Consider the following 26763-nt stretch of genomic DNA (forward strand, 5'->3'; position numbering starts at 1 on the left):
AGAAAAAGGGAAGAGGAAAATCAAATTGTTAGTTGTAAAAATGAAAAGAGAGAACTCGCCACTATTGAAGAGGAAATTAGAGCAATAATTAGGAATTACTTTGCCCAACTTTATGTCAATAAATTTGATAACATAAGTGAATTAGGGGAATACTTACAAAAAATATAGATTGCCCAGATTAACAGAGGAGGAAGAGTCCTATTTTCAGAAAAAGAAATAGAACAAGCTATTAATCAACTCCCTAAGAAAAAAATCCCCAGGACTAGATGGATTTACATGTGAATTCTACCAAACATTAAAAGAAAAATAAATTCCAATATTATTTAAACTATTTAAAAATAGGGAATAAAGGACTCCTACCAAATTCTTTTTATGACACAGACATGGTACTGATACTTAAACCAGGTAGGACAAAAACAGAGAAAGAAAATTATAAACCAATCTCCCTGATGAATATTGACGCAAAAATCTTAAATAAAATATTATCAAAGAGATTACAGAAAACCATCCCCAGAATAATACACCACGACTAAGAAGGATTTATACCAGGAATGCAGGGCTGGTTCAATATTAGAAAGACTTTTAGCATAATTGATTATATCAATAACCAAATTAACAAAAATCATATGATTATCTCAATAGATGCAGAAAAAACATTTGATAAAATCCAACACCCATTCCTATTAAAAGCATTTGAGAGTGTATAGGAATAAATGGACTTTTCCTTAAAAAAGTCAATAGCATCTATATAAAACCATCAGCAAGCATCATATGTAATAGGGACAAACTGGAACCATTCCCAGTAAAATCGGGAGTGAAACAAGGTTGCTCACTATCACCATTACTATTTAATATTGTATTAGAAATGCTAAGCTTTGGCAATAAGAGAAGAAAAAGAGATTAAAGGAATTGGAGTAGGTAATGAGAAAATGAAATTATCACTCTTTGCAGATGATATGATGGTATACTTAGAGAATCCCAGAGAATCAACTAAAAAGCTATTAGAAATAATTCACAACTTGAGCAAAGTTGCAGGATACAAAATAAATCCACATAAATCACAAGCATTTTCATATATCACTAACAAAATCCAACAGCAAGAGATACAAAGAGAAATTCCATTTAAAATAACTGTTTATAATATGAAATATTTGGAAATTTATCTGCCAAGGGAAAGTCAGGCTTTATATGAGCAAAACTATAAAACACTTTCCATACAAATAAAGTCAGATCTAAGCAATTGGAAAAACATCAAATGACAATATTATCTAAACTAATCTATTTATTTAGCGATATGCTAACTATTTTATTAACCTAGAAAAAATAACAACAAAATTCATCTGGAAGAACAAAATGTCAAGTATTTCAAGGAAACTAATGAAAAAAAAAATCAAATGAAGATGGCCTAGCTGTACCAGAGCTAAAACTATATTATAAAGCAGCTGTTACCAAAACCATTTGGTATTGGCTAAGAAATAGTTAATCAGTGGAATAGGTTAAGTTCACAGGACAAAATAGTCAATAACTATAGCAATCTAGTATTTGACAAACCCAAAGACCCCAGCTTTTGCAATAAGAATTCACTATTTGACTTAAACTGCTAGGAAAATTGGAAACTAGTATGATAGAAATTAGGCATTGATCCACACTTACCACTGTATACCATGATAAGGTCAAAATGGCTTCATGATCTAAACATAAAAAACAATATTATAAATAAACTAGAAGAACATAGGATAATTTACCTCTCAGACCTGTGGAGGAGGAAGGAATTTGTGACCAAAAAAAGAACTAGAGCTCATTATTGATCACAAAATAGAAAATTTTGATTACATCAAATTAAAAAGTTTCTGCACAAACAAATCTAATGCAAACAAGATTAGAAGGGAAGTAACAAATTGGGAAAACATTTTTATAGTTAAAGGTTCTGATAAAGGCTTCATTTCCAAAATATACAGAGAATTGACTTTAATTTATAAGAAATCAAGCCATTCTCAAATTGATAAATGGTCAAAGGATATGAACAGACAATTTTCAGATGATGAAATTAAAACTATTTCCACTCATATGAAAGAGTGTTCCAAATCACTATTGATCAAAGAAATGGAAATTAAGACAACTCTGAGATACCACTATACACCTCGCAGATTGGCTAAGATAACAAGAAAAGATAATGACTGATGTTGGAGGGGATGTGAGAAAACAGGGACACTAATACATTGTTGGTGGAGTTGTGAATGGATCCAACCATTCTGGACAGCAATTTGGAACTATGCTCAAAAAGTTATCAAACTGTGCATACCCTTGGACCCAGCAGTGTTTCAATTGGGATTATATCCCAAAGAGATCTTAAAGGAGGGAAAGGGACCCACATGTGCAAAAATCTTTATGGCGTTCTTTTTGTAGAAACTAGAAACTGGAAATTGAATGGATGCCCATCAATTGGAGAATAGCTGAATAAATTATGGTATATGAATGTTATAGAATATTATTGTTATGTAAGAAAGATGATTTCAGAGAGGCCAGGAGAGTCTTACATGAACTGATGCTAGTGAAGTGAGTAGAACCAAGAGAACATTGTACATGGCAACAGCAAAATTATACAATGATCAATTTTGATGGACTTGGCTCTCTTCAACAATGAGATGATTGTATTTTCTGGAAAAAACAAACAAACAAACAAACAAACAATGAGATGATTCAAACCAGTTCCAATTGCCCAGTAATGAAGAGAGCCATCTATATACTCAGAGAGAGGATTATGGGAACTAAGTGTGGATCACAACAAAGCATTTTCACTCTTTCTGTTATTGTTTGCTTGCATATTTGTTTTCCTTCTCAGGTTTTTTTTTCTTTCTAGATCTGTTTTGTGTGTGTGTGTGTGTGTGTGTGTGTGTTTGCAGCAAGATAATCGTATAGATATGTATACATATATTGGATTTAACATATAATTTAACATATTTAATATGTATTAGACTACCTGCCATGTACGGGAGGAGGTGGGGGGAGTAGAGGGGAAAATTTAGAACAGAAGGTTTTCCAAGGGTCAATGTTGAAAACATTACCCATGCATATGTTTTGTAAATAAAAAGATATAATAATAAAAATATTTTTTAAAAAAGTAAAAATTGCCTGTTCATATCTTTTGACCATTTATCAATTAGGGAATGACTCATAGTCTTATAAATTTGAGTCATTTCTCTACATATTTGGGAAATGAGACCTTTCCCAGAGAAATATGTTATAAAAAATTTTTTTTTTCCATTTCTAGCTTCCCTTCTAATCTTTCCACATTGTTGTATTTATGCAATTTTTTTCTTCATTTAATGTAATCAAATCATCCATTTTGCCTCATGTAATGCTCTCTATCTTTGGCTTGGTTATAAATCTTCTATCCATAAATCTAACAAGTAAAATATTTCACATTCTCTAATTTGCTTATAATATGTATAAATTATCTACTCATTTTAAGCTTCTGTTTGTATACAGTGTAAGATGTTGTTATATACCTAGTTTCTGCCAAATTGCTTTTCAGTTTTCCAGCGATTTTTGTCAGATTATTAGTTCTTGTCCCAAAATCTTGGTTTGTCAATCACTAGATTGTTATAGTCATTGACTAATGTGTCTTGTGTACTTAATATATTTCACTGATCCACCACTCTATTTAGCCAGTAACAGATTGTTCTGATGATTACCAGTTTGTAATTCAGTTTGAGGTCTGTGGCTTCTAGGCCATCTTCCTTCACATTTTTTAAAAATTGCCTCTCTTGTTAGTCTTGATCTTATTTATTCTAGTTCTCTAATATATATATGTGATTGTATGTATATATTTTAAATGGTATTTCTATTTTTATTTCTTTATGCTAGATTTTGTTGGTGGGATGCAGAAACACTGATGATTTGTATAAGTTTATTATATGTCCTGACTGCTGAAATTGCTACTCATTTTAACTGTTTTTTTAGTTGATTATCTAGAATTCTCTAACTATATCATCATATCATCTGCAAAGTTTTGTTTCCTTATTGCCTATTCTAATTCCTTCAAATTCTTTTTCTTCTCCCATTGCTATATTTTGCATTTCTAGAATAATATTGAACAATGCTAGTGATAAGTATCTTTGCTTTACCATGTTTCCCTTGTTAATTGCTTTAGGTAGATATTATTTATTATTTTAAGAAAAGCTTCATTTATTCCTATGATTTCTAATGTTTTTAATAGGAATGGATGTTGTGTTTTGTCAAAAACTCTGCGTTTGTTGAAATAAAATATGATTTTTGTTGATTTTGTAATTGACATATTCAGTTATGCTTATGCTTTCCCTAATATTGAACCAGCATAAATTTATCTAGTCATAGTGCATGAGCTTTGTCACATATTTGTAGAACTTCCTTTCTAGTATTTTATTTTAAAATTTTGGATCCATATGTTCATATAGTATTGGTATCCATATTGGATCCATAGTTCATATAATTATTAATTGTTCTTTTAGATGTTTAGTAGAATTAACTTGTGAATCCATCAAGTCCTTGGAGTTTTTTCTTAGAGAAGTCATTCCTAGTTGTTCAATTTATTTTTCTAAGTTTATTTCCTCTTCTATTAACTTAGCCAATTTATATTTTTGTAAATATTCATCGACTTCCTCTAATTTCTTTTTTATTTGTTTTATGGTCAAATGCATATAGTTCTGAGAGAGGAAAATTGAGGTGCCCCAGTAATATAGTTTTACTGTCTATTTCCTCTTATTCATTTAACTTTTCCTTGGAGAATTTGGATCCTAGGCTATTTGGTGTACTTCTTAACAAAATGTAATTTCTCTATCTTTTTTAATTAGGTCTATTTTTGCTTTTGCTTTGTCTGAGATCAAGATTGCTTCCTTTATTTATTTATTTTTTTTCACCTCAGCTGAAGAATAATAGTTTCTGGTGTATGTTTCTCTGTTTCTTATACAAGTCAAGTTGTTGAGTTCTGGTTTTTAATCCATTCTTCTCTCTGCTTCCAGTTTATGGGTGAATATTCCATTCACATTCACAGTTATGATTTTTAATTGTGTATTTTCCTCTGTATTTTATTCCCTCCTACCCCCTGGTTTATTCTTCTCTCTTTCCATTTGTTCTATCTCCCCCCCTCAAAAGTCTGTTTTGCTTTTGACCACTGTTCCCTTAATCCACTCTCCCTTCTATCAGCCCCCTTACCTTTCTCTTATCTCTTTCCTATATTTCCCTGTAGGATAAGATAGGTTTCTATACCCAATGTTATTCCTTTTTGAGTCAATTCTCATAAAAGTAAGATTGAATCATTGTTTACCTCCACATCTTCCTCACCATAGTAAATTCTTTTCCTTTCAAATTTCTTTTAAAGAAAATAATTTCTCATTCTTCCTCTCCCTTCTACCTTTCACACTTTAATTTAAATTTTTTGGGAAATCATTCCATTATACTCATCTTACATCGATGATCTCTATGTATATTCCTTCTAATTGCCTTCATAATGATAAAATTATTAGGAGTTAGAATTATCATCTTCTTAGCTAGGATTAGAAGCATTTTAACCTTATTGATTTCCTTATCACTTCTCTTTCATGGTTACCTTTCTTTGCTTCTTTTGAGTCTTTTATTTGAGGGTCAAGTTTTCTATTTGGCTCTAGTCTTTTTATTAGGAATACTTGAAAGTCATCTATTTCATCCATTTTTTCCTCTGAAGGATTATATTCAGTTTTCTTAGATAAATTATTCTTGGTTGTAATCCTAGTTCCTTTGCTTTCTCGCATATCATATTATAAGCTCTTTAGTCTTTTAATGTGGAAGATGCTAAATCTTGTGTGATACTGACCATACTCCATACTATTTGAGTTATTTCTATTTGGCTACTTGCAATCTTTTCTCCTTGATCTAAGAGCTCTAGAATTTGACTATAACATTTTTGGGAGATATGAATTTTAGGATCTCTTTCAGGAAGTGATCTATGAATTCTTTCACTTTCTATTTTATCCTCTGGTTCTAGGATATCAGGACAGTTTTCCTTGATAATTTCTTGGTAATGTCTTGATAATATCTAGGTAATATCCTTCATAATATTTAGCCTCTTTCTTTGATCATGGCTTTCATGTAATCCACTAAGTCTTAAATTGCCTTTCCTTAATCTCCTTTCCAGATCAGTTTTTTCTGAGATATTGTTTTATATTTCTTGGTATGTCATAGATTCATTAGAATCTTACACTGACACTTACACAATTTACTCTTTAAGATATTATTTTCCTCAGGGTGAAGCTGTTCCTCTTTTCCATTTGACCAATTCTTCTAAGACATTCTTCTCTTCAGTTGATTTTTACTAAACTATTGACTCTCTTTTCATAAATTTCTGGCATTTTTTATTTTTCCCAATTTTTTCCTACCTCTATTATTTGGTTTTAAAAATATGTTTTTGAACTTTTCATGAATTCTTGTTTTTTTAATTCAATTCACATTTTTAAAATTTAGGCTTTGTTTATTTTTAAAATTAAATTAAACAATTACAAAATTGTTTGTTTGACAATATTATCTTCTTCCAAGTTTGTGTTTTGATGTTCCCTGTCACCATAGTAGTTTGTTATGGACAGGTTCTTTTGTTGTTGTATTTTGCTTATTTTTGCAGTCTTTTTGCATGACTTTCAATCTCACTTTACCATTGGACTCTGATCACAAAAAAGGGAAAAGTTCCCACATGTGCAAAAATGTTTGTAGGTGCCTTTTTTGTAGTGGCTAGGAACTGTAAACTGAATGGATACTCATCAGCTGGGGAATGGTTGAATGAGTTTGAGTTATGGTATATGAATATTCTAGAATATTATTGTTCTGTAAGAAACGACCAACAGGATGATTTCAGAGAGGCCAGGAGAGACTTACATGAACTGATGCTAAGTGAAGTTAATAGAACCAAGAAGAACATTGTAAGATTATATAATAATCAACTCTGATGGACTTGGCTCTTTTCAATAGTGCGGTGATTGGACAATTCCAACAGACTTGTGATGGGAAGAGCCATCTGCATCCAGACTGAGGAGTGTGGGGCCTGAATGTATTTCACAACATAGTATTTTCACCTTTTTTGCTGTTATTTGCTTGTTTTTCTTTCTCATTTTTTTTCCTTTTTGAGCTAATTTTTTTCTTGTTTAGCATAATAAATTTGGAAATATATATGGAAGAATTGCACATGCTTAAGATATATTAGATTACTTGCTCTCTAGGAGAGGGTGTGGAGGAAAGAGAGGGAGAAAAATTTGGAATACAAAGTTTTGCAAGGCTGGATGTTAAAAACTATCTTTGCATGTATTTTGAAAATAAAAAGCTATTGTTTTTTCAAAATTAACTGATTAAAAATATAAAGTTGGACTCTGCTTCTAATGTAGAAGGGGCATGATCCCAAGATCCAGGCTTCTTTTGTTTTTGTCTTCAGAACTAGTTGTGAGAATCTGCACTTTTAGTGTGATATTTAAAAAGTCCAAGAGATATAATTTCTGGGTAATTAATCATTTTATTAATAATATTATTACTTTATTTGCAAAAGGAATGATTATTTGACTATTTTGGTCAAATTCCTCTCTCAGACCAAAAAACAATTACTGTGGTGGGCTCATGACTTATTTGTTCTTGAAAAAGTGGGTATTCCATAGGGTGTCAATCAACTCTGAGTACCTAACAATTAATGATGGGTAGATCTATTCTAATGAAAGGGTAAGAGAGTTACATCCTGCCACTCTTGGATAAAAAGAATATCTCTACACCCAGATGACTCCCAACCTTGGGCAATCTATATAGAGGATCTACCCCTGCTCAAATTAGCTTGAGTGAAACATAATGGACAGGAATTAATTTTTAGATTAGACATGTGATCTAGTTGTATGAAGTATGAATACCCATAAAAAGAAAAGTGTTAATCCTATCTTCCATCAGCCCTGTCCTTGAGAAAGTAGCTTTCAGACAAGGAAATAGAACAAGTTAAAAATCTTGTGTCTCCCCAATTTTAATAATTGAGTATTCATATAAGAAAGAAATAATCATTTTTCTCATAAAGTGGTATAATCTAAGAAAGAGTGTGGTCATTGTTCTCCTTGTCTGTGTCTGGTTTTTACCCAGGAAAGGACTTTGCCAGCACTCTTCTTGGATCTGCTACTGTTATTAGGTCCTCTCATTCCCTCTCCTGCAGCCACAACTGCTATTCCTCCCCTTGAAATTGAGAACATCATTTCTGCTTCCTTGTGAGTGACCATAAATAAGCCACACAACAATTCCAAGAAGGTACAGATGGGGAAACTGAGGGTCAGAAAGTTTAAATGACTATGGCTAAGTGACAAGAAAGAGTAAAAGACAGGATTCAAACACAAGTCTTCCTGGTTTAAAATCCAGCATTTTATCCACTATAACATAATCTTTTCCTGAAGAGTCTACTCTAGGATTGCTTTTGAAATAGTTGTGATGTTGAAACTGCAATCAAACTTTTAGAAGTCTTTGTTATTTAGGGCATTTAAATTTAAAATATGGAAGAGCATTCACTTTGATCATTTATAGCCTTGATTAAACAGATGGCATCTGAGCATCAACACCAATTTACTTAAATGATCTTTGGAGATCATAAAATAACTGGTTTCTTGGTCAATTAATAAACTCATTTATGAGATCTTTATTTTCTGGCAGGCGTTTTTTTTTTTGATTGCCAGAAATCTGGCAAATTGAAAGAACAAATTCAGAAGAAAATAGTTTTTATAGCTTATGATAGTTCTTAGATAAATGTTATAAACAAGTGTGCTCAGGACCTGCTATTTATGAAGGTTGCTATGGACATACTGTGGATATATTATAGCTTCAGGGGCTGCTTGTTCAAGTATCAAGGATGAAATAGTAAATTCATGGGAGTTCTATTCGTAGTTTCTATGGTGATAGATAATCAAATATTAAGAACTTATGAAATGTATATTGAATGAAGATGGAAGAATGAATGAATGTTATAGTCTAAGAAAGATTCTCTGCTTTGATGACATCAGTGTATAAAAGTATTGACTGACAAGAATATTAGCTAAACATAGGTTCCTATTAGAATGTACAAAGTGTGTGAAATTCAGGTATTTTTGTAGAATTCCAACATGTATTATTATTAATAATTGGAATGAAGTTAGAAGATTCCAAATGGCTATACTTACTAACAGAGGTAAAAACAGAGCTCTGAATTTAGTTTTTCTCTTTCAGAAATCTTTCTTTTTAAAATTTAGTTCTTTTTAGATTATACATGTATATACAAAACAGAATGCTTCGATCCACATTCAGTCTCCATAGTTCTCTCTCTGGATAAAGATGGCATTTTTCATCCAAAGTTTATTGGAACTTCCTTGGATCACTGAATTGAGAAGAGCTAAATCAATCATAGTTGATTATCACATAATCTTGTTGTTGCTATGTACAGTTTTTTCCTGGTTCAGACAGAGTAAAGTCATACAGTCTGTATCTCTTCTCAGAAGTTTTCAAGTGACTAAAATAAAATGTATAAAATTACAAAGGGTACTAATTACGTATTAGAATATAGTTATTGAAACATTTAAAGTATGCATTTGTGATGTGTCACTGTATTAATGGGACTATTCTAATAGCCTGCTGTTTGATATTCCAGCCTACCTTGGGACTCTTTCTACTCCAAGTCATCCTTCACTCAGCTGTCAAATTAGTCTTCCTAAAGTCCAGGTCTGACCATGTCATGTCCCTAGCCAATAAACTACAATGGCTCCATATTACTTCCAGGATCAAAAAATATTTATATATTTGGCCTTTAAAGGTGTCCATAATGTGAGCCCTCTCTACCTTTCCAGTTTTCTTAAACTTTCAGGGACAGTATTCTGTAATATGATGACACAAACCTCCTTGCTTTTCCTCTCACAAGATATTCTATCTCCTACCTGGTGCATTTTTCCTCCTTCTACTTAGACTTATCTCCCTCTTCATCCATTCTTTTCAGCATCCTTTGCTTTCTTAAACTCTCAACTAAAGTCATATCTTCCCCGAAAAATCTTTCCCAGACTTCCTTTATATTAAGGCTTTCCCCATTTTATTCTATATATGTCTTGTCTGTTCATAATCATTTGCATGTTGTATTTACCAATAAACTACTTGAGAACAGAGTCTGTTTTTTGTTGTTCTTTGCATCCCCAAGAAAACAGTGCTTATTATGGAGTAAGAGCTTAATAAATACTATTTAGCTAACAACAGTAAATTCAAAGTAATCATGAACATAAATGATATTTTGATATATCTACAACATGTAATGTAACATGAAAATATCCATTATTTCTAATGGTGACAATGTCACAGGTATTGCTAATATATATTATGGTTTGTTACTTATATTTACAATTGAAGGAGATGATGCTAAGTTACATTTGTTGTTATGATTGAATCATTTCCAACGATTTGGTTTTAAACTCGTGTCCAACTCTTCACGTGGAGTTTTCTTAGCAGAAATACTGAATGATTTGCCATTTCATTTTCCAGCTTATTTTACAGATGAGGAAATGAAGTAAACAGGGTTAAATGACTTGCCCAGGATCACTTAGCTACTAAGTGTCTGAGGCTGGATTTGAACTCAGAAAGTTACAGTTAAAGATAAGTTAAAATAAAGTTGTAATTTTTTTTTTCCTATCCAAGTTTGAAGATCACTGAAATATATCCCAGAACCTCCTTGGGAGCCCTTGTGGGCCTCAGGTTAGGAACTTTTGTTTTAATAGGAAATGGTTAAGAAGTTGTCTTAAATTTTCTGAGCTTATATTTAGTGATGAGAAAAACATGGTGATTTTGCAATTTTAAAAAATGTCTTTCCTTCTTTATTGTTCCATTTGGTAACCTTTTATATCTTCTTTATAGGTAAAGAAGATAAAAACTTGGTCTAGTTTGCACCTGGGTACAAAGGAGCAGTTCTGATGCCTTTTCATGGCATACAGGTGACCTTGCTTTCCTACAGACTGTGCTAATAAAATGAAAGCTCTGGTGGGTCCAACCAAGCTGGTGATGAACTCCACATTTTCATGAGTTGGGGGAAGGGTATATCACCAGTCACCTTGACCTATGTTTTAGCACTACATTCTGATGACTCTGGAGGAGAAAATGAAGCTGATAACTGCACTGCTCTGCCTCAATTAAATTCAATTCTTTTGCAGATCAAGATGTCATTGGTTCCCTTCAAGAAGGAAAAATGAACTACTATCTATCATTAGTAGTAGCTGCCCCTGGGGATCCAGCCAGTAAGTTCCCAGCTGGGCAATGCTGCTATCTACCTTCTCCCCCTCTTCATCCTCTGTCTATATGAAGAGTCATCCCTTATATGTGGATGCTCTGTCCAAAGGAATATAAATTTTGATTGCGTATATTTTTCAAGGGATCTTGGGACTTGGGGACTAGATTTTTTTGTTTTGTATTTATTTATCTTTTTTTTTTTAAACTGGGATAATTAAGAGACAATTAACCCCTTTGTCCCATGTAGTTTTCCATTTATGATTTCTTGAAATATAGCTCTGAAAAATCAGGCTTTAATGAAGTCCATTATGATTTAAATGGAGCTACTTAATTATGCCTTTAAACCCACATCACTTGGACTTTCACTGATTGGACAATAATAGGTTCCAATCAAAACCTTACTTGTTCATTCCTTAGGTTTTGATGGCTTAGAGTGAGTATAGATAGCAATTGTTTTTTCTGGATACTGGAAGGGTCTTCCTTGTCTCAGACTGATTTTTTTGTGAAGGCAAACTAGGTTATCTTTTACCTCAATTCTTACCTAGCCTTTAATTACTAAATAAGCATTGCTTCAGACAAGTAGATCTGAGAAAGGCCTTGATTTTAAGAGGCCAGAGTTTGTAGCTGCATTAAGGAATATCACCAGTCATCTTGTCCTAAGTCTTGCCACTAGACTCTGATGACCCTGAAGGACAGTGAGGATGATGACTCTGTGCATGTCTGTCTCACTTAAATCCGGTTCATCCCCAAGTCAAAATATCATCCTGTAGATGTCATTGATCCTCACTGAAAATGAAGGATGAACAACAAAAATTTGAGTATTGAGTAGGTAAATTCCAAGAGGCTCATAACCATGTTGATTGCAGGTTGATTAATTTCTTAGCCCAAGCAGCTTCTGAAGACTACTTACTATATTATAGAGAAACTGTAATATGCATTGATTGGTTGAGGGAGTAACCAAATCAATGAAATTTCTTATTCTTGAAGAAATGGAGTATTAGAAATTGTTGATAGATAAAAAATCATTGGCACATTTTGTGCATCTTGACTTTCTGAATCTCTTTCTGAAGATTAATTTGGGGAAAAAAGTTTAGAAGTTTTAAAATTTTCTCCTTTTTAAAAATTATTATTATTATTTTTATTATTTGCTAAGGCAATTGGGGTTAACTAACTTGCCTAGGGTCACACAGCTCCTTCCTTTTTTTTTTTTTTTTCCTTAGAGTTAATGTGTTGTTAATTGTGCATCAATGGAAAAAAAAGAGAATAAACATCACATTTTGATGTTTATATATCTTGAAGGTTTCTTGTCTTAAAATGAATACTGGCAATACTCTGAGTTGGCTCATGTATATTAGGATGGTAGAGCTGGAAGGCACCTTTGAGGTCATCTAGTCTGTGCTGAGGTAAGTGGGCCCAGAGAGGTTCAATAATTTGCCCAAAATTGGTAGTATGAATCAGAGGTAGGATTTCAATCCTGGCTTCTTGAACCCAATTTTAGCACTTTTTCCTAATGAAGAGGTACTTTGGAAAAGAAAATTGAGATTTGTTTTGATCACTTCATTGGATAGGATCATAGGTAGTCGGTTAGAAAGGATGTTGTTACAGGTCAGCTAATCTCCTCCCTTTCACCCATTTTACAAATTAAATAACTTTCAGCAAGTCAAATGATTTATCCAAAGTCATACAGATAATGAGACAGAAATGGGATTTGAACCTATATACTCTTTTTTGAATGCTATAAATGGTTTTGGTTTTTTTTTTTTTTTTTTTTTTTTGGTTTAGATCTGTTTTTAGTTTTTTTTACTTTTATGCAAATTTTTGTGTTCTTCATTCTTTATTTTCCTTTTTAAATAGCTTTTCATTTTTCCAAATACATGTAAAAATATTTTTCAACATTCACCCTGTTTTTATTTTATTTTTATTTTTTTAAACATTTACTTTTATAAGATCTCAATTTCCCCTTTTTCTCCCTCTTCTCCTCCCAATCTGATATAGGTCATACATGTACAATTATATTAAGTATATATTCTACATTAGTCATATTGTGAAAGGAGAATCAGAAGAAAAGAGAAAAGCCATGGGAAAGAAAAAAATAACAAAAGTGAAACTAGCATGCTTTGATCTGTATTCAGATTCCATACTTCTTTCTCTGGATGTGGATAACATTTTCCATCATAAATCTTTTGGAATTGTTTTAGATCATTGTAGTGCTGAGGAGAGCTAAATCTATCAAAGTTGATAATCATACATTGTTGCTATTATAGTGTACAATGTTCTCCTGGTTCTGTTCACTTCACTCAGTATCAATTCATGTAAGTTTTTCCAGAACCTTTATACTCTTGATGCCAAACCTAAAACAATTTCTACCACACCATGTTGCCCATTCTTCTGATTTTTTTTTTTAACTAACTCAGGCATATTTACTTTCAATATCAAGTTCATAGCACCATATATACATTGCTGTAGCTTGACTTAAGCCATTCATTCATGTGTATTTCTTGACCATTCAGTTAAATTTTATGATTAAAATTTTCATTTTTTATTCAGCCAGTAAATTTGTAGAGATTGCATGTTATTTGCAAGGTGTTTATAGAAAATATAATAAAATAGTTTCTTTTTGTGAAAAGGATGGTGACCGATTTAAAGAAAAAAATGCTCTGGTGCTTTAGGTTGCCCAGTCCTTTTCATTTCTATCATCATCTTAATTTGGCATGATACTATGGAGACATAGCAGAGATTCAACACTAACCTTCCAAATCCAAGCTTACCTTACTGATACTATATTTTGCTTCTAAATTTTTCCTTGTATTTTATTATTTCAAGGTTCCTTAGGAGTTTAGAAGTCTGATAAATTATGCTAAGGGGATAATCAGGGAGGATTAGAATGTCTCTTAAGTAACTTTTCTGAAAGCTTTTTTTGGTCATGTCATGAGCCAAGGTAACATAATAGATCTCTTTGGATTTTTAACTCTAATGAATAGTCACAGAGTCACAGAATCCCTGAATCGATCTCAGAGACCATTTAGTTCAACCCTAATCTGAATAAAAGTCCTTTCTGATAATTCAATATTGTTTTCATTCACTTAAAATATATCAGTTGCATACTATGGGTAGGATATTATCAATTATTGACTGATTTTGTGGGGATTTTAGGTCATGAAAAGTTAATGTGAGAGAGCTGTTGGGGCAAGGTGTTCTTATTTGTGTCCTATAAAGCCACTGACATTTTTTTTTAACCACTCTAAGCCTCAGGTTTCACAGTTTTGAAATAGTTTTAATATTATTTAGTACTTATCTAGTAGAGTTTGTTCTAAAGAAAATTCTTTATAAACTTTTAAGCACTATATAAATTGTGAGACATTCCTACCTTGTAATCATGACAAATTATATTACACATCTTGTAACAAGAACTGACATTTTTCATAATGGAATAATGACTAACATTCACAATTTTTTAAGATTTGCAAAATGCTTTACATATATAATCTCATTTGAAATGTAGAAATAGGAAATATCATTATTTTAACTAGAGGTGACCTTTACAATTGAGGAAATGATAGACCATGTAGAGAGAAAGTGACTTGATCATGATGAGACATTTCACAAGTGCTAGAGTCAGGATTTGAATCCAGTTCTTCCTGGTTAAAAAGGCACTATGTGCTTCACTGTACCACAAATGAATCATTTAGAAATACAGTATTATGTTAGAGGATAAGACTGCTAAATTCTAAATGAATAAATTTTAACCCATTGGAAACCAAATCAGATACTTTTCATTAACAATAGATGTTTTCCACTCATTGTATATGAGGCATGTAATAATACCTTACACTTTAAATGAAACTCCCAAGTTTAATTTTATTTTTCTTCTTAGCAAAATGATTTTCATGTCAATTAACTGAGTTTAAATTTTGTAAACTCGGAGAGAACAATTGTTTGTACTAGCAGGAATTATCATGTTGAAATAATGAAGCTCAGAATTAGAGTTTTGTCTTACAGAATATTTAATCTAACTACCTCAAATTACAATTGAAGAAAACATTGACCCAAGAAAGTTGTGACTTGTCCAAGGTCATGCAGCTAATAAGTTCCAGAAGTGAAATCTGAACAAAGATCCTCAAAGAAACCCTTCGAAGTCTCCGGTTTTGACTTTGTTTTAACCCATAAATTTTTTAGGCCTGAGTCTTTTAAATAAAGAATTCAGACCATCAATTCATGCAATTTCATATCCCATGAGGTTTCTTTTAAATTAAATTTTCTATTTTATGTTGTGAAGACAGGTCCAAACTGAATACTAAATAAGTTCCAATCAATGTGCCAGCAGTCTAATCTTCAAGGCACTGAAATTAACTTTTCACTGGATGCCTGATCAAGCACTCAGCCAACGTGGTGTTACTGGCCCTAGCCAATATCTCCAAGAGATTTAGAAAACTAAAATCCCCTGGGAATGAGTGTGCACATTTCTCTAGTACAAATGCTACGACGAAGGTTGGGGACAAAATACTACGGTAACGAGAGCAAGACCACTGGAGTCAAAACAATTGAAGGGGAAGTGAGGGACACTATTGAGAGCGTGATTCTTATTTTAGGTGTAGCCTGGACTTCGGGAGGGACGGCCCAGTAAACACAGATCCACGTTCCCATGTCTGTGTTTTTAAGACAGGTCAAAGGGCTGGGGAAAAATCCAGAAAGGTAGACTATCGCTAGCACACGTACATGCATTTATTTTTGCCTGCCACATGGTGTTCATTCAGGAAATCTAAGGGACTGGGCTACTACGAGACAGTTGTGTGGTTCCAGGTAGACTGGACTCCACCAAAGAGGGTTCTACTGAGAGTAGCCGTAGTTTTCTAGCTGAGAGACGGCAGTGATTTTCGCCTGGGACAAGCAGCACCTCCTCTGGCCCGAGCTTCCCGCAGCCCGTCCCTCCCTTGCAGGAAATCACTGGGGTAACTGAGAGAAGCTGAAGGCAGAAGCGGATATGACAGCAGCGCTGCTCCTACAACCCAGCCTGCAGCGGGCGGGCTCAGCTCCCAGATGGAAAGTCACTGCCAGCCAATCCCCAGCTCGCACACGCCTCCAGCGGTGGGCGGGTGGGAGAGAAAGACTGGCGACTGCGCCCTGAGTTTGAAATGAAAAGAGGGAGGGGCCGACGCAGATGGACGGTGGTCCTCACCAATGGGTAGAGAGAGAGTTGCCCCCGGTGGGAGTGACGGGGGAAGCAGGCCCGTAGCAGCGTCACGGGGGCGGGACGCAGGGTGCTCCTTTTCCCTCCTTCTCTCCCTTCCCTCCCTCCCTCCCCCCTCGGGCGTCTGGCGAGCTAGGTTGGTCGGGCTTGAGGAGCGGGGAGAAGGAGGAGGAGAAGAAGAGAAGGGGGGTGGGGAGTGGGGGGTGGTTGGGGGGGCGGCGGCGGCAGCGATCGGGAGCGGAGAGCGCGGCGGAGCGATTTAAAGAGACAGCGCGGGCGGGGGGGAGGACAAATAAACACCGGCCGCCCCCGACCCTCCCCATCCCCCTCCCCTTCCCTCCCCTCCCCCAGCCTCCCCTCCCGCCGGCCTCAATGAATTAGAGGAAGCGGGACCCGGGTGGCAGCAGCGGCAGTAGAAGCAGCAGCAGCAGAGCAGCAGGCGCCGCCGCCTCAGCCTCAGCCAGCCTCAGCCTCGGTGACCGTCGCACCGCCCCGCGCCGGGGCAGCGAGTGAGGGAGCGAGCGGCCAGAGGAATCCCGGGGGCGTCGCCGCCGCCGCCGCCGCTTCGCCTGCTCCTCGGTTAAAGCCCCATCTTTGTCTGCCCCCCTCCTCCTCCTCCACCACCTCCTCCTCCACCTCCTCCTCCTCCGCAGCCGCGGCCGCCGCGCTTTGTTCCGAGCCGCTTTCGCCTCAGGCCGGGAGGGAGCGGGGGACCCTCCCCCGGGTCTATGTGCCCCCCGCGCCGCCCCGCGCAGCAGCAGCCTGAGCCCCGGGAGGAGGCGCCGCCGGACCAGGAGGCGGCGGCGGCGGCGTTGGAGGCAGGCTCTGGGCCGCGGAGCTGAGTCGGAGCCTGAGGAGGAGGACCCGGCTCGGAGGAGCGGCGGCGGCGGCGGCGGCGGCGTCCCACCCCCCGGCCCCGGCCCGAGCCGCCGGAGCTGTGCCCCCCCTGCTGCTGCCGCCGCCGCCGCCCCTGGCCCCGGCCCCGGCCCCGGAGCGGCCCCGGCGGCGGGTGCCTGGATGTGGAGTTTGTCATGAGTCCGGCCGGCTGCTCGCATGTGAACAGCTTTAAGGTGGAGAACTGGCGGCAGAACCTGCGGGTCATCTACCAGTGCTTCGTGTGGAGCGGGACCCCCGAGACCAGAAAGCGCAAGGTGGGACCCCCGGGCTGCAGGGGAGCTGCTTTCCCACTCCGGGGTGGGGGGCGACGGCTGCATGGACTTGCATCCCCTTCCTGGGCGGGGAAGGGGAAGAGGGTGTGGGGCGGTGGGGTGGGACGGGCTGACGGACGGACGGAGGGAGGGCGGGAGGGGAGAGGAGGAAAGCACCTCAATCTACTGCCCCCCCCATCCCAGGCTGGGATGGCTCTGAATTGGGTGGGGGGCAGAGAGATGAAATAGATGGGGAGAGGGTTGGGTGGAAAGGAGGAGGGGGGTAGTAGCTCCCCGCAATCCCACCCCCTCCACACCCCGGTCCTCCCTAGCTGCTTGGAGCTGGGAGTAGGAGGCCTGTGCGGGGGTAAAGGAGGAGTGTATGAGAGTGTGTTTCAGTGGGCGTATCTGATCTGGGGAAAGGAACCGTATTCTTATTTTGGAGGAGGGTCCCCCCACTTCTCATGATTTGTGGTTCACTTGGAAGCAGAGTAGGAGGGATCACCCCCTAGGCTGAGCTCTGGATTGCTGCTGGAAGGATTCTGGGTTTCCCAGCATAAGACAACTGCAAGAAAGCGTAGGGGGGAGGAGGAAGAGGAAGGGGGGGGTGGGGTATTTAAAAAAGAAAAAAAAAAAGAGAAAGAGGAAGGAGATTCTAGGATCCTTCTGGTTAGGGGTCTGCAATAGATCCGGCCCGGGGAGCCGGCCACCTTCCTGACTCAATAGGCAGCCCATCAAGGTCCAGTGTCATTAGTGATGGACTATGGGGAGGTCACCTGGGACAAGGAAACTGAAAGAGAGAACTGGATCTGTAATTCACTGTCAACGACTGGTGAATTATTAAGATGTAGTTACAACTGAGGTACTTAAGCAAACCGTTCCCTACTCCAGGGTTTTGGATAGGTCCAAATGCTGGGAGACCAAGTCTACCCTTCCTATCCTACTTTTCCTCCTACCCCACCCCCCACTTCAATTATAAAATCGGATGCTGAGTGTAAAGGGTGGGGTGTATGCTAGAACAGTAGCAAATCATGCCTAAATAAAAAGTGTCTTAGAAAGGGCAGGAAGACACTGTGATCAGAAATAGCTTAATATATGCTTGATAAAGAGAAATAACATTTAATATCGTCTTAGCAAGAAAGTAGTCAAGATTTTTTTAGCCAATTTATAAATTCTTATTCTCAGATTAGATTCTTGTAAACACATCCCATTTGTTAATTGGAATCTTATTAACTGTTTTGCAGCAAAATCAGAAAATGTTTGTCGTTACCTGCCTCTGAATAAACTGTTCTTTTTTTTTTTATTTTACTCTAAGTGATTTTGCAGATTTCAGTCTGACGTTGGTGACTGAGGTGAAGGATGCATCAGCAGTGCAGGTAGCAACATTGACTACTCAGGACAATAGGGATGAAATATAGTATTTTACTAATTGTGGAATTCACATCCAGTCACTTATCAGTGTGACTTTTCAAATTTATTCAAAATGGTGGCTTTTATTATGTGAAATGGAATATATTTCATTGTTGCTTAAATATATTCTGAATATAACTTTTAAGTAGGTTTTATCGTTAAGTAAATTTGTTTAAATAACCCTAAGAGCAGATGGGACATACAAAGGAAACCAGGAACTTTTTTTTACCCCAGGCCTCCAAGTGAAGTCAATACAAATATTAAATGTAAATTGACACGTTTAACTTTAAAAAAAAGATTAATAAGTTTTCAGAGGCTAAAGGTTGGGAAAATGATTTATTTTGTGTTTGTATAAAAACATTATAGGCTAAGTTACTTAAAAAACTATGAGTAGCTTGAATGGTCAGGCAATATTTGCCACCAAAATTCATTATTAAAAATAATATTCTAGGTTAGGTAAAGAGGGGAAAAGCTTTAACATTTTGTTACCAGTTCTTTGCAACAGTTATCTGCCTTGATGGGCTGGGCTTGGGAAAAGGGTGGGGGTGGGGAGCAGGAACAATAGCACACAAACCTGAATGTAAGGGAATATTGTATTGGGACAGCACTTAAATGTTTATAGTAAAACAGGAAAATAAAGATGCTTTAAAGCAGTTTTCTTTGTGGGATTGACTGAGGTAAAATAAACTTTGTGGGGTGGGCACGGTGGTGTGTGTGTAATTTCAGGAGACTGTTTAAAAATGACTCTTTAATGGATTGTATGTGTGCTTTTCTTAAAACATGTTTCACTATGTGAAATGAGGCATGATGGGGACTGGTTTTCTTTAACCAGCTGAAAACTGACTGACCCTTTTAATTTGTCTTGTCTGCAAATGTTTCTCCATGTAATTGTTTGCCTGATTAGAGGTCTAAAGACTTATTCCCTATGTTGTAGGATACCATATTTTTCCTTTCTGTTTGAATCACCAGGGATTCTCTTCTTTTTCTGATCTCTATTGTGAGTTTTTGTCAAAGTGAAAGAAATTAAGATGAAATTACTTGTTAACTTCTAAATTTCTAAAGGAACATATCAGTGTCATTGATTTTTTTAAAAAATGAGACTGTTTCAGTGTTTTTGATTCTAGTTGATCAGTTAATTGATATGTTAGGTATCTTGTGAATTTAACTTACCAATAAGGTTTTGCTTATATTTGTGAAAAGAGAGTAGGTAATAAATGTATCTTTTGGAAATATGGTGCTCAACTCTTAAGTTATTAACCGATGCTTAACGTCCTTTTGTCATTCTTATTTTGGAATTTTGGATTTTCTTATCCATTTCCCTTCACTTTTGAGTGTTGATTTCATTTATGGAATTGTATAGTAGTTCTATGAAAGACTTGATTTTTGAAAATATTTCTAGTAGCAATTGAAAAGAAGACTTTTAATGTTTTACTGGCTATGACGCCCATTGTTCCCATAAGTTTTGTATGTTTTTGAAACTAAAGATGTGAAGTTGCCCATCAAAATACATTTAACTAAAATTATAGTCTTTGTAAACAGTGAAAGAACACAGTACTTTTGTGGTTGCTGACATCTCATGCTATGGAAGCATGATTTTACTACAGAAATTGCATGAGTTCTGGTTGTTGTTTTTTTTTGGGGGGGGGAATCTTATGTAGAGGTGGATAAAGATAAATTAGTCTTTATTATTTATTTTGAGGATGTTATTGGTAGGCTATGAGAATACCATGTAGTTCCATAACTTTTTGCCATCTTGAGGAATTTCCAAATATCAAATAATTGATGTGTATATTTGGGGAGGGTTTGTGAAAAGGATAGATACTCTAATAATTTGAATAGATTTTTCAATATGATAAGCTGATCACAACAGACTTGTTCACATTTCTCACACATAGATAATCTGTTAGAGTTTTTTTAGGATTTATATTTAAAAGTAATTTGAAAGATGATTTCAATATTGGATATGTGTGTGTGTTGTTTTTTGATATTTTTAATTACTTATTCCTTGTCTCTTTGTGTTGTATCTGTGGTTTTCAAGTCGTACTCTACTTCAACCTGCTAGGATTATAGCAGTTCTGTGTAGAAGTACCAGACACAGAGTGCTTTCACAAATATTTGAATACTTTTAAATAATTACACTTTCTCAGAAGTGAACATGACTCATAAAGCATACAAATATTCTGGTTTAATTCATGGGGTAATTTAGAGAATAAGAAACTTTGCTCTGCTCTGAAGCATTTTAAAATAGCTGTATTTTTAAGCTCCAACAGTCCATTTGGTTAGAAAGTAGCTAAGAGAAGAGGATATCTTTGGAAACAATTGATTTGGGTACAAAGAGATTTAATTTAAGACCCAGGCTTTATTAACAGCTGTCTAATCTTTGTCATCTCCATTCACATGGTCATAATGTCTCTTCTCTTTAAGCAGATATAGAGGGGACACCTTGTTGGAAGAAAGTGGGATGATTCCATCTTTATTCAGACTTCTACCTCTGAGGAGAGAATGGCAGCCTTGAAAAACTGGGTGTGGAGGTTTGCATTAACAAGTAATGATAAGGTTTTGCAAATTTGTCTTGTGTGAGGCCTCACAGATCATCTGCATCCTTTTCAGGAAATTGTAAATGAAAATGTCATATATAGTCAGCAAATAGTGCTAGGTTCTAGCTAGGGTGAGGATAAATAGTTTTCTTCAGGTTTAGAACCAGCATCTAGATGGGTAAAGTTGGTTAGCTAACTCTATTTTATACTTTGATAATAGATGTGTTGCTGTGAAGGATTTTTTTTAATTTGAGGGACCCTTGTTTTAGTTTAGAAACAAGAGGATAGAACCCCCAGAATTGAAAACATTTAAAGTGACTTTTCTCTTGTCTGTTTACTTGGAGAAGATTTTTACTTTTTCATCATCATAAGCTGTAATGATTATGCTCTTATTTTAAAAAAATAATAGAAAGCTACAAACTAACCAATGAAGATTATATCTGGATATAATTAACTTATAGCTGAGATGACTGTTTACCACTAGGCTGTGCAAAAGGGTTATTCATTAATGTTAAAACTATTTAAAAAAAATTGTTTTCATATCCAAATACAGAAAACAAAACTGATCCCCCAAAAAATGAGACAAAAGAATCTCTCATTCTCCAAAGTGAGGGCAGTGCCTTCAATTTATAAGTATATAAAAATGAAAGTTTACTTTTATAAGTTGGCTTACAGATTATGAGGATTGAATGGTGACTGTTAGATAAATATACAAAATGATTATTTGCATATTTTAGTGATTTTTACCTTAGTTTTAGACCATTTAGCTTTACTGAGAGAAGTAAGGATATTGAAGTGAAAGCCTGCCTGTTGAGTTGATGTTGAGTCTCAAGTATTCCTGGCGGAGAAAATAGTTGATGCTAGATTTCATACCTGTGATTGCAATGGGAAAATAATACGAACATAGTCAAAATTGTTTCTGGAACTTGATTGATACTGTCCACTTTCAGAGAGTTGATTACTATATTTCTCTAACATACTCAGATTTTTCAGAAGATTGACTAGTTTGGAATATGTAAATCTTTTATCTAGTAGGAGCAGTAAGTCTGTAGTGATAGTGACATGCTGATGTGAATGAAATGCCCTGAGAAACTTGAACACCAGAGAATCTGGTGAATGGAATGCCATGTTGAGAATCAAAAGGTCTGAGATTGACCACCATGGGTTGAGTAGGGAAACAGAATATGGAGAACACAGCTTGTCTTTTTGTTAAGCATATCATCCAAGTAAGAATTCAGACAAACATATGTAACAGTCAAGAAGTAGGGAAGCATAAGAAAATTCTTTAGTTCTTAAGGACTGATTATCTTATTGTATCGCATTTCTTTCTTCCCCTTCCTTTTGATCATTTTGTTCAATTTCTATGCCAGGTAGTGATGGAAGACAGGCATTAAAGAAGACTTTGAAGTCAATCAATTTTATTCATAAGCTATTCTGGTAAAAAGTCTTGATGGGAGACAAGATCAAATTGTAAATTAAATTAAGGTTTCTAGGTTATCTAGTTGTTCTGTTACCATGTTAACATGAGAAGGGTGTGTGATGAGTCTAGCAACCTAGATGAGCTAGGGAATGTTTCCTTGAGTTCAGTGATTTAGTTTACCATTTGTTGCCTTGGTGTTTCCATATAGAAAATGGAATGTTACTTGCTCTCTCCTTATTTTCATCGGACTTGGTTGAGCTCTAATACCAATGAATCAAGCAGTTATTAAGTTCCTACTATGTTAAGCATTCAACATAATAGTACATACAAATTGTTCTAAGTCCTTGGAAGAAATGTATGCATATGATAGTTTATAAGTATTTTGAATCATACCTTTTTATAGCCATTTAAACATGTCCATGTTGCACATTTTGTAAATATTAAAGTTTTAATAGATAGAAGTCTATTAAATTCTGAAGACTGATGTGCTTCATACTATGTAAAAGATATATTAGCTAACGAGAAGGTAAAGTCAGTTCAAATGTTTATCAGATGCTTATTTACAGTTTTAGGCCCTACAGATGAAGCAGGCCCTGTCCTCAATTCTGGATCTTAAGTTTATAGTATGAACATCACATTCATTTGTAGTTCTATTAGCCCTTAAAATGGCTGGACTGATGTTGCTCCAGTTTTTTTGTTTGGTTGAATACCAAAGGGTGTGGCCTATTTTCTAGGGGGAGAGGACATTAGGACACAAAAGGAGAAAATGTTTTTAGACTGAAAGCAAATAAAATCATTGGATGATTATGAAATTATTTTTGATAGCTAACTAAAGTTCAGTGTACTGTGTATTACATAGTATTTATTGTTTCTTCTCATTTGACTGTCTGAATCTTTTATCACTAATTGTGTATGCGGAACCTAGTTTACTTTAGAAATATAGCTTTCAATTCTTATTATGCAAAATTTCAGAGAAAATAGTGCTAGAAATTAATTTTTAGAAGGGTAGTTTCACACCTGTTCTTTTTGTAAGTATTTGAATTTTTTTTTTTTTTTTTCCTGTAAGATTCCTAGAGCCTCACAGTGTTAGGTGTTTTATTTCATTTTTGTAAGACATGTTAGTTGATAATCTTCTATTACCCAAGTTGAATGTCATTTGAGGAGTGGCTATTGTATAATTTTTTGGTGAACTTTTATATTGATCTGTCTGCCTGTTTAAATTCAGCAAATATTAATTAAATACTATTATAAGCAAGGCTCTGTTAATTACTGGAAAATGAAAAATGGTCTCTGCCTTCAAGGATCTTATATTTTATATTCCATTAAAAAAAATCTAATGTTAAAAATGTTTTAGTTTTGTTACATAAAGTTAATTGGAGCTTCTAGGTTTTTTAGAATCTTTTAGGTAAATTAATATTCTATGAATATATAAACTTACAAGGCAATTTTGGGAGAATCATGTGGTGTAGACAAAGAATGCTAGACTTTCAATTGAAAGATCTGGTTTCAAGACTCAACTCTTTTGTTAACTAGCTGTTTAACCTCTTGGTCTCATCTGTAAAATACTTATGGAAACTGTCTTATAGAGTTGTGAAGAAAACTTATAGAACTATTGCATTCTATTCAGATTTTTGATATTACTTATGAACTGAAAAAGTTTTTGAAATTTAGTGATTTATTCTCCTTAGAATTTATTCATTTCTTTAGAAGACTGGGTCTCTGTTTACTCAAGCTAAACACAGGCCTGATCCCACTATTAAAAGCCACAGGAACTTTGACTTATCAGCACTTAAGCTGATTTGCCCCTTCAGCTACCTGTCCTGCTTTTGGGGGTTCACCATCTTAATGCTGAATTTTCTTTGGCTAACAAAATTGGCATAGCTCACTGCAGCTCAGAACTCTCATGCTCAAGAGATCTGTCAGTTTCTGCCTCCTTGGTAACTGGGATTACAGGCATATACTATCATGTCTGACTCCCTTTAGAATTTAGAAATGAATATCTACCATGAAAAAGGCTAAGTGAGTGTGTACTGAATTTAGAGCACCTCCTAGTAAAGGAAGAATCCTGTTCCTCGACACAGTTTTGTCCTGTACACAATCATTTGGTGGCATAGATTATTTTAATGGACACATCACTCTAGTCTGAGCCTCCACCATCTGTTCAACCCTCTCTAATTACAAATTCAAAGAGAACATAATTCACGATTGCATCATAAAAAAATAAGATAAGTGATTTAAATGTGTGTATATGTGTATATACTCTCTTATTTGATGCAATGTGCTCATCTGTGAGGTTTCCTTATGTTTCATTCCCAAATTGAAAATGGTAAACTGACTTCTCCTGACATAATCAATTCACTGGAAGGAATAGTTCATGTTAGAAATGTATGATTCATAGACAGTAATGCCTCAAGACATTAGGATTTATTTCAGAAAAGTTACCAAGTCAGATTTTGACATTCTGAGTCTTTCACTAATGTTGTAAGGAAGATCTAATATGGTTAGCAATAGAAGGCTGTCATTGAGTATGCAGCCCTTTTGCTTCGGTAGAATCTTGAGATTTATGGGAAACAGTGGGGGAAAGCAAGGGCATGTATTTTTAAATCAAGGGACATTGATTCTGTGACACTTTATTACAACTTTTCCTGTGATTGATGAAGATTGTCTGAATTTTAGCGCAGTTGAGATGATGGTTCACTTTGCCACTGACCTGTGTTCTGAGAGACTTATTTTATACATTTATTATATGCTTCAAATAACAGTTCATCTGTTCCCATAATTTTTAATAGTGTATTAAAAAAAATAAACTGGTTTCTGAATGTTTAGTCATCTTATCAGGGACTGATTTATCATTGAATAATTTTTTTCTGAATTGGTTTGTTGCTACCTAATTTAATGGAAAAATAAAGATAGAAATAATAATAAAAGGTTACTCGGTATGTTTTATTAATTTTTTTCCCCTTTTAATCTTTATTTGCCTTTATATTTTAAAGTAAACTTCTTTACCTATATATTTTCACCTTTTTTTAGGGATGATTGCAGGAGTAGGAAGAGAAAGATAATCTTTTCTTTTCCCTCCTTTTGACTATTAAGAATTTCTTATTCCCTATGTAACACTTAATGTAGCCTGAAATTATTGTACAATGATTTATATTTACCTTTATTGTCATATTTTTGGTGGTCACGGATATCTTTTAAAAGTTGCTCTTTTTTATGTTTCTAAACCATTTGTATATTGCTGGACATTTCACCTGTGCCTATATAGGGACTACTTGTGGATTATTTTGTGGCCCAGAATTTTCCTGTAATGCAAGTATGCCATTTTTTGGAATCTTCAAGACCTATTTATTTTTATTTTTCCCTTTTTTCTCCAAATTCTAATCATTTAACTAGTCAGCAAAAATGCAAATTGTACTTAGCAGTGGGCTCACCTTATCTCAATCGAATTTAGAAATTTGACACTGTTGGCTCTGAATTTAAGAATTTGGGGAGACCTTACTGATACATAAAAAAGATAGTAAAATGCTATAGAAAGTCACTGGAAATTCTTTGAGAGTGCCACTCTCATTATGATACTTTGATATAAGGGGGTAATAAAAAAGACCCGAGTAAGGAAATACAGTAAGGAAAAGGGACTGAGTCTTGAAGGATGAGTAACATTTGGTTAGAGGGAAGAGATAATGGGAGGAGACATTTCTGGTTGAGAGAAATAGATTGAGTAAAAGCACAAAATTGAAAATAAGTGATACATGCCAGGGATAGGCAAGACACCATTCTTACTAGAATGAAATGTGCATATTGGGAAGTAGT

The 26763-nt window shown here is 35.5% G+C and overlaps 1 protein-coding gene across 2 annotated transcripts in view; it reads left to right on the top strand.

Annotated features, from left to right (window-relative positions):
• Nucleotides 1–17383: 17383 nt before the first annotated feature.
• USP22 (ubiquitin specific peptidase 22) overlaps nucleotides 17384–26763 on the top strand; it is a 246243-nt gene continuing 236863 nt past the window's right edge. The window contains exon 1 of one of the 2 annotated variants that reach the window (XM_074281287.1): nucleotides 17384–17589. In XM_074281287.1, coding sequence (XP_074137388.1) covers nucleotides 17470–17589 — 120 coding nt within the window. In that variant the 5' untranslated portion in view covers nucleotides 17384–17469. The remainder of the gene's footprint in view (nucleotides 17590–26763) is intronic. The other variant, XM_074281288.1, reaches the window with a different exon arrangement.

Source organism: Sminthopsis crassicaudata, chromosome 1, assembly GCF_048593235.1.
Source record: "Sminthopsis crassicaudata isolate SCR6 chromosome 1, ASM4859323v1, whole genome shotgun sequence".
Classification (NCBI taxonomy): domain Eukaryota; kingdom Metazoa; phylum Chordata; class Mammalia; order Dasyuromorphia; family Dasyuridae; genus Sminthopsis; species Sminthopsis crassicaudata.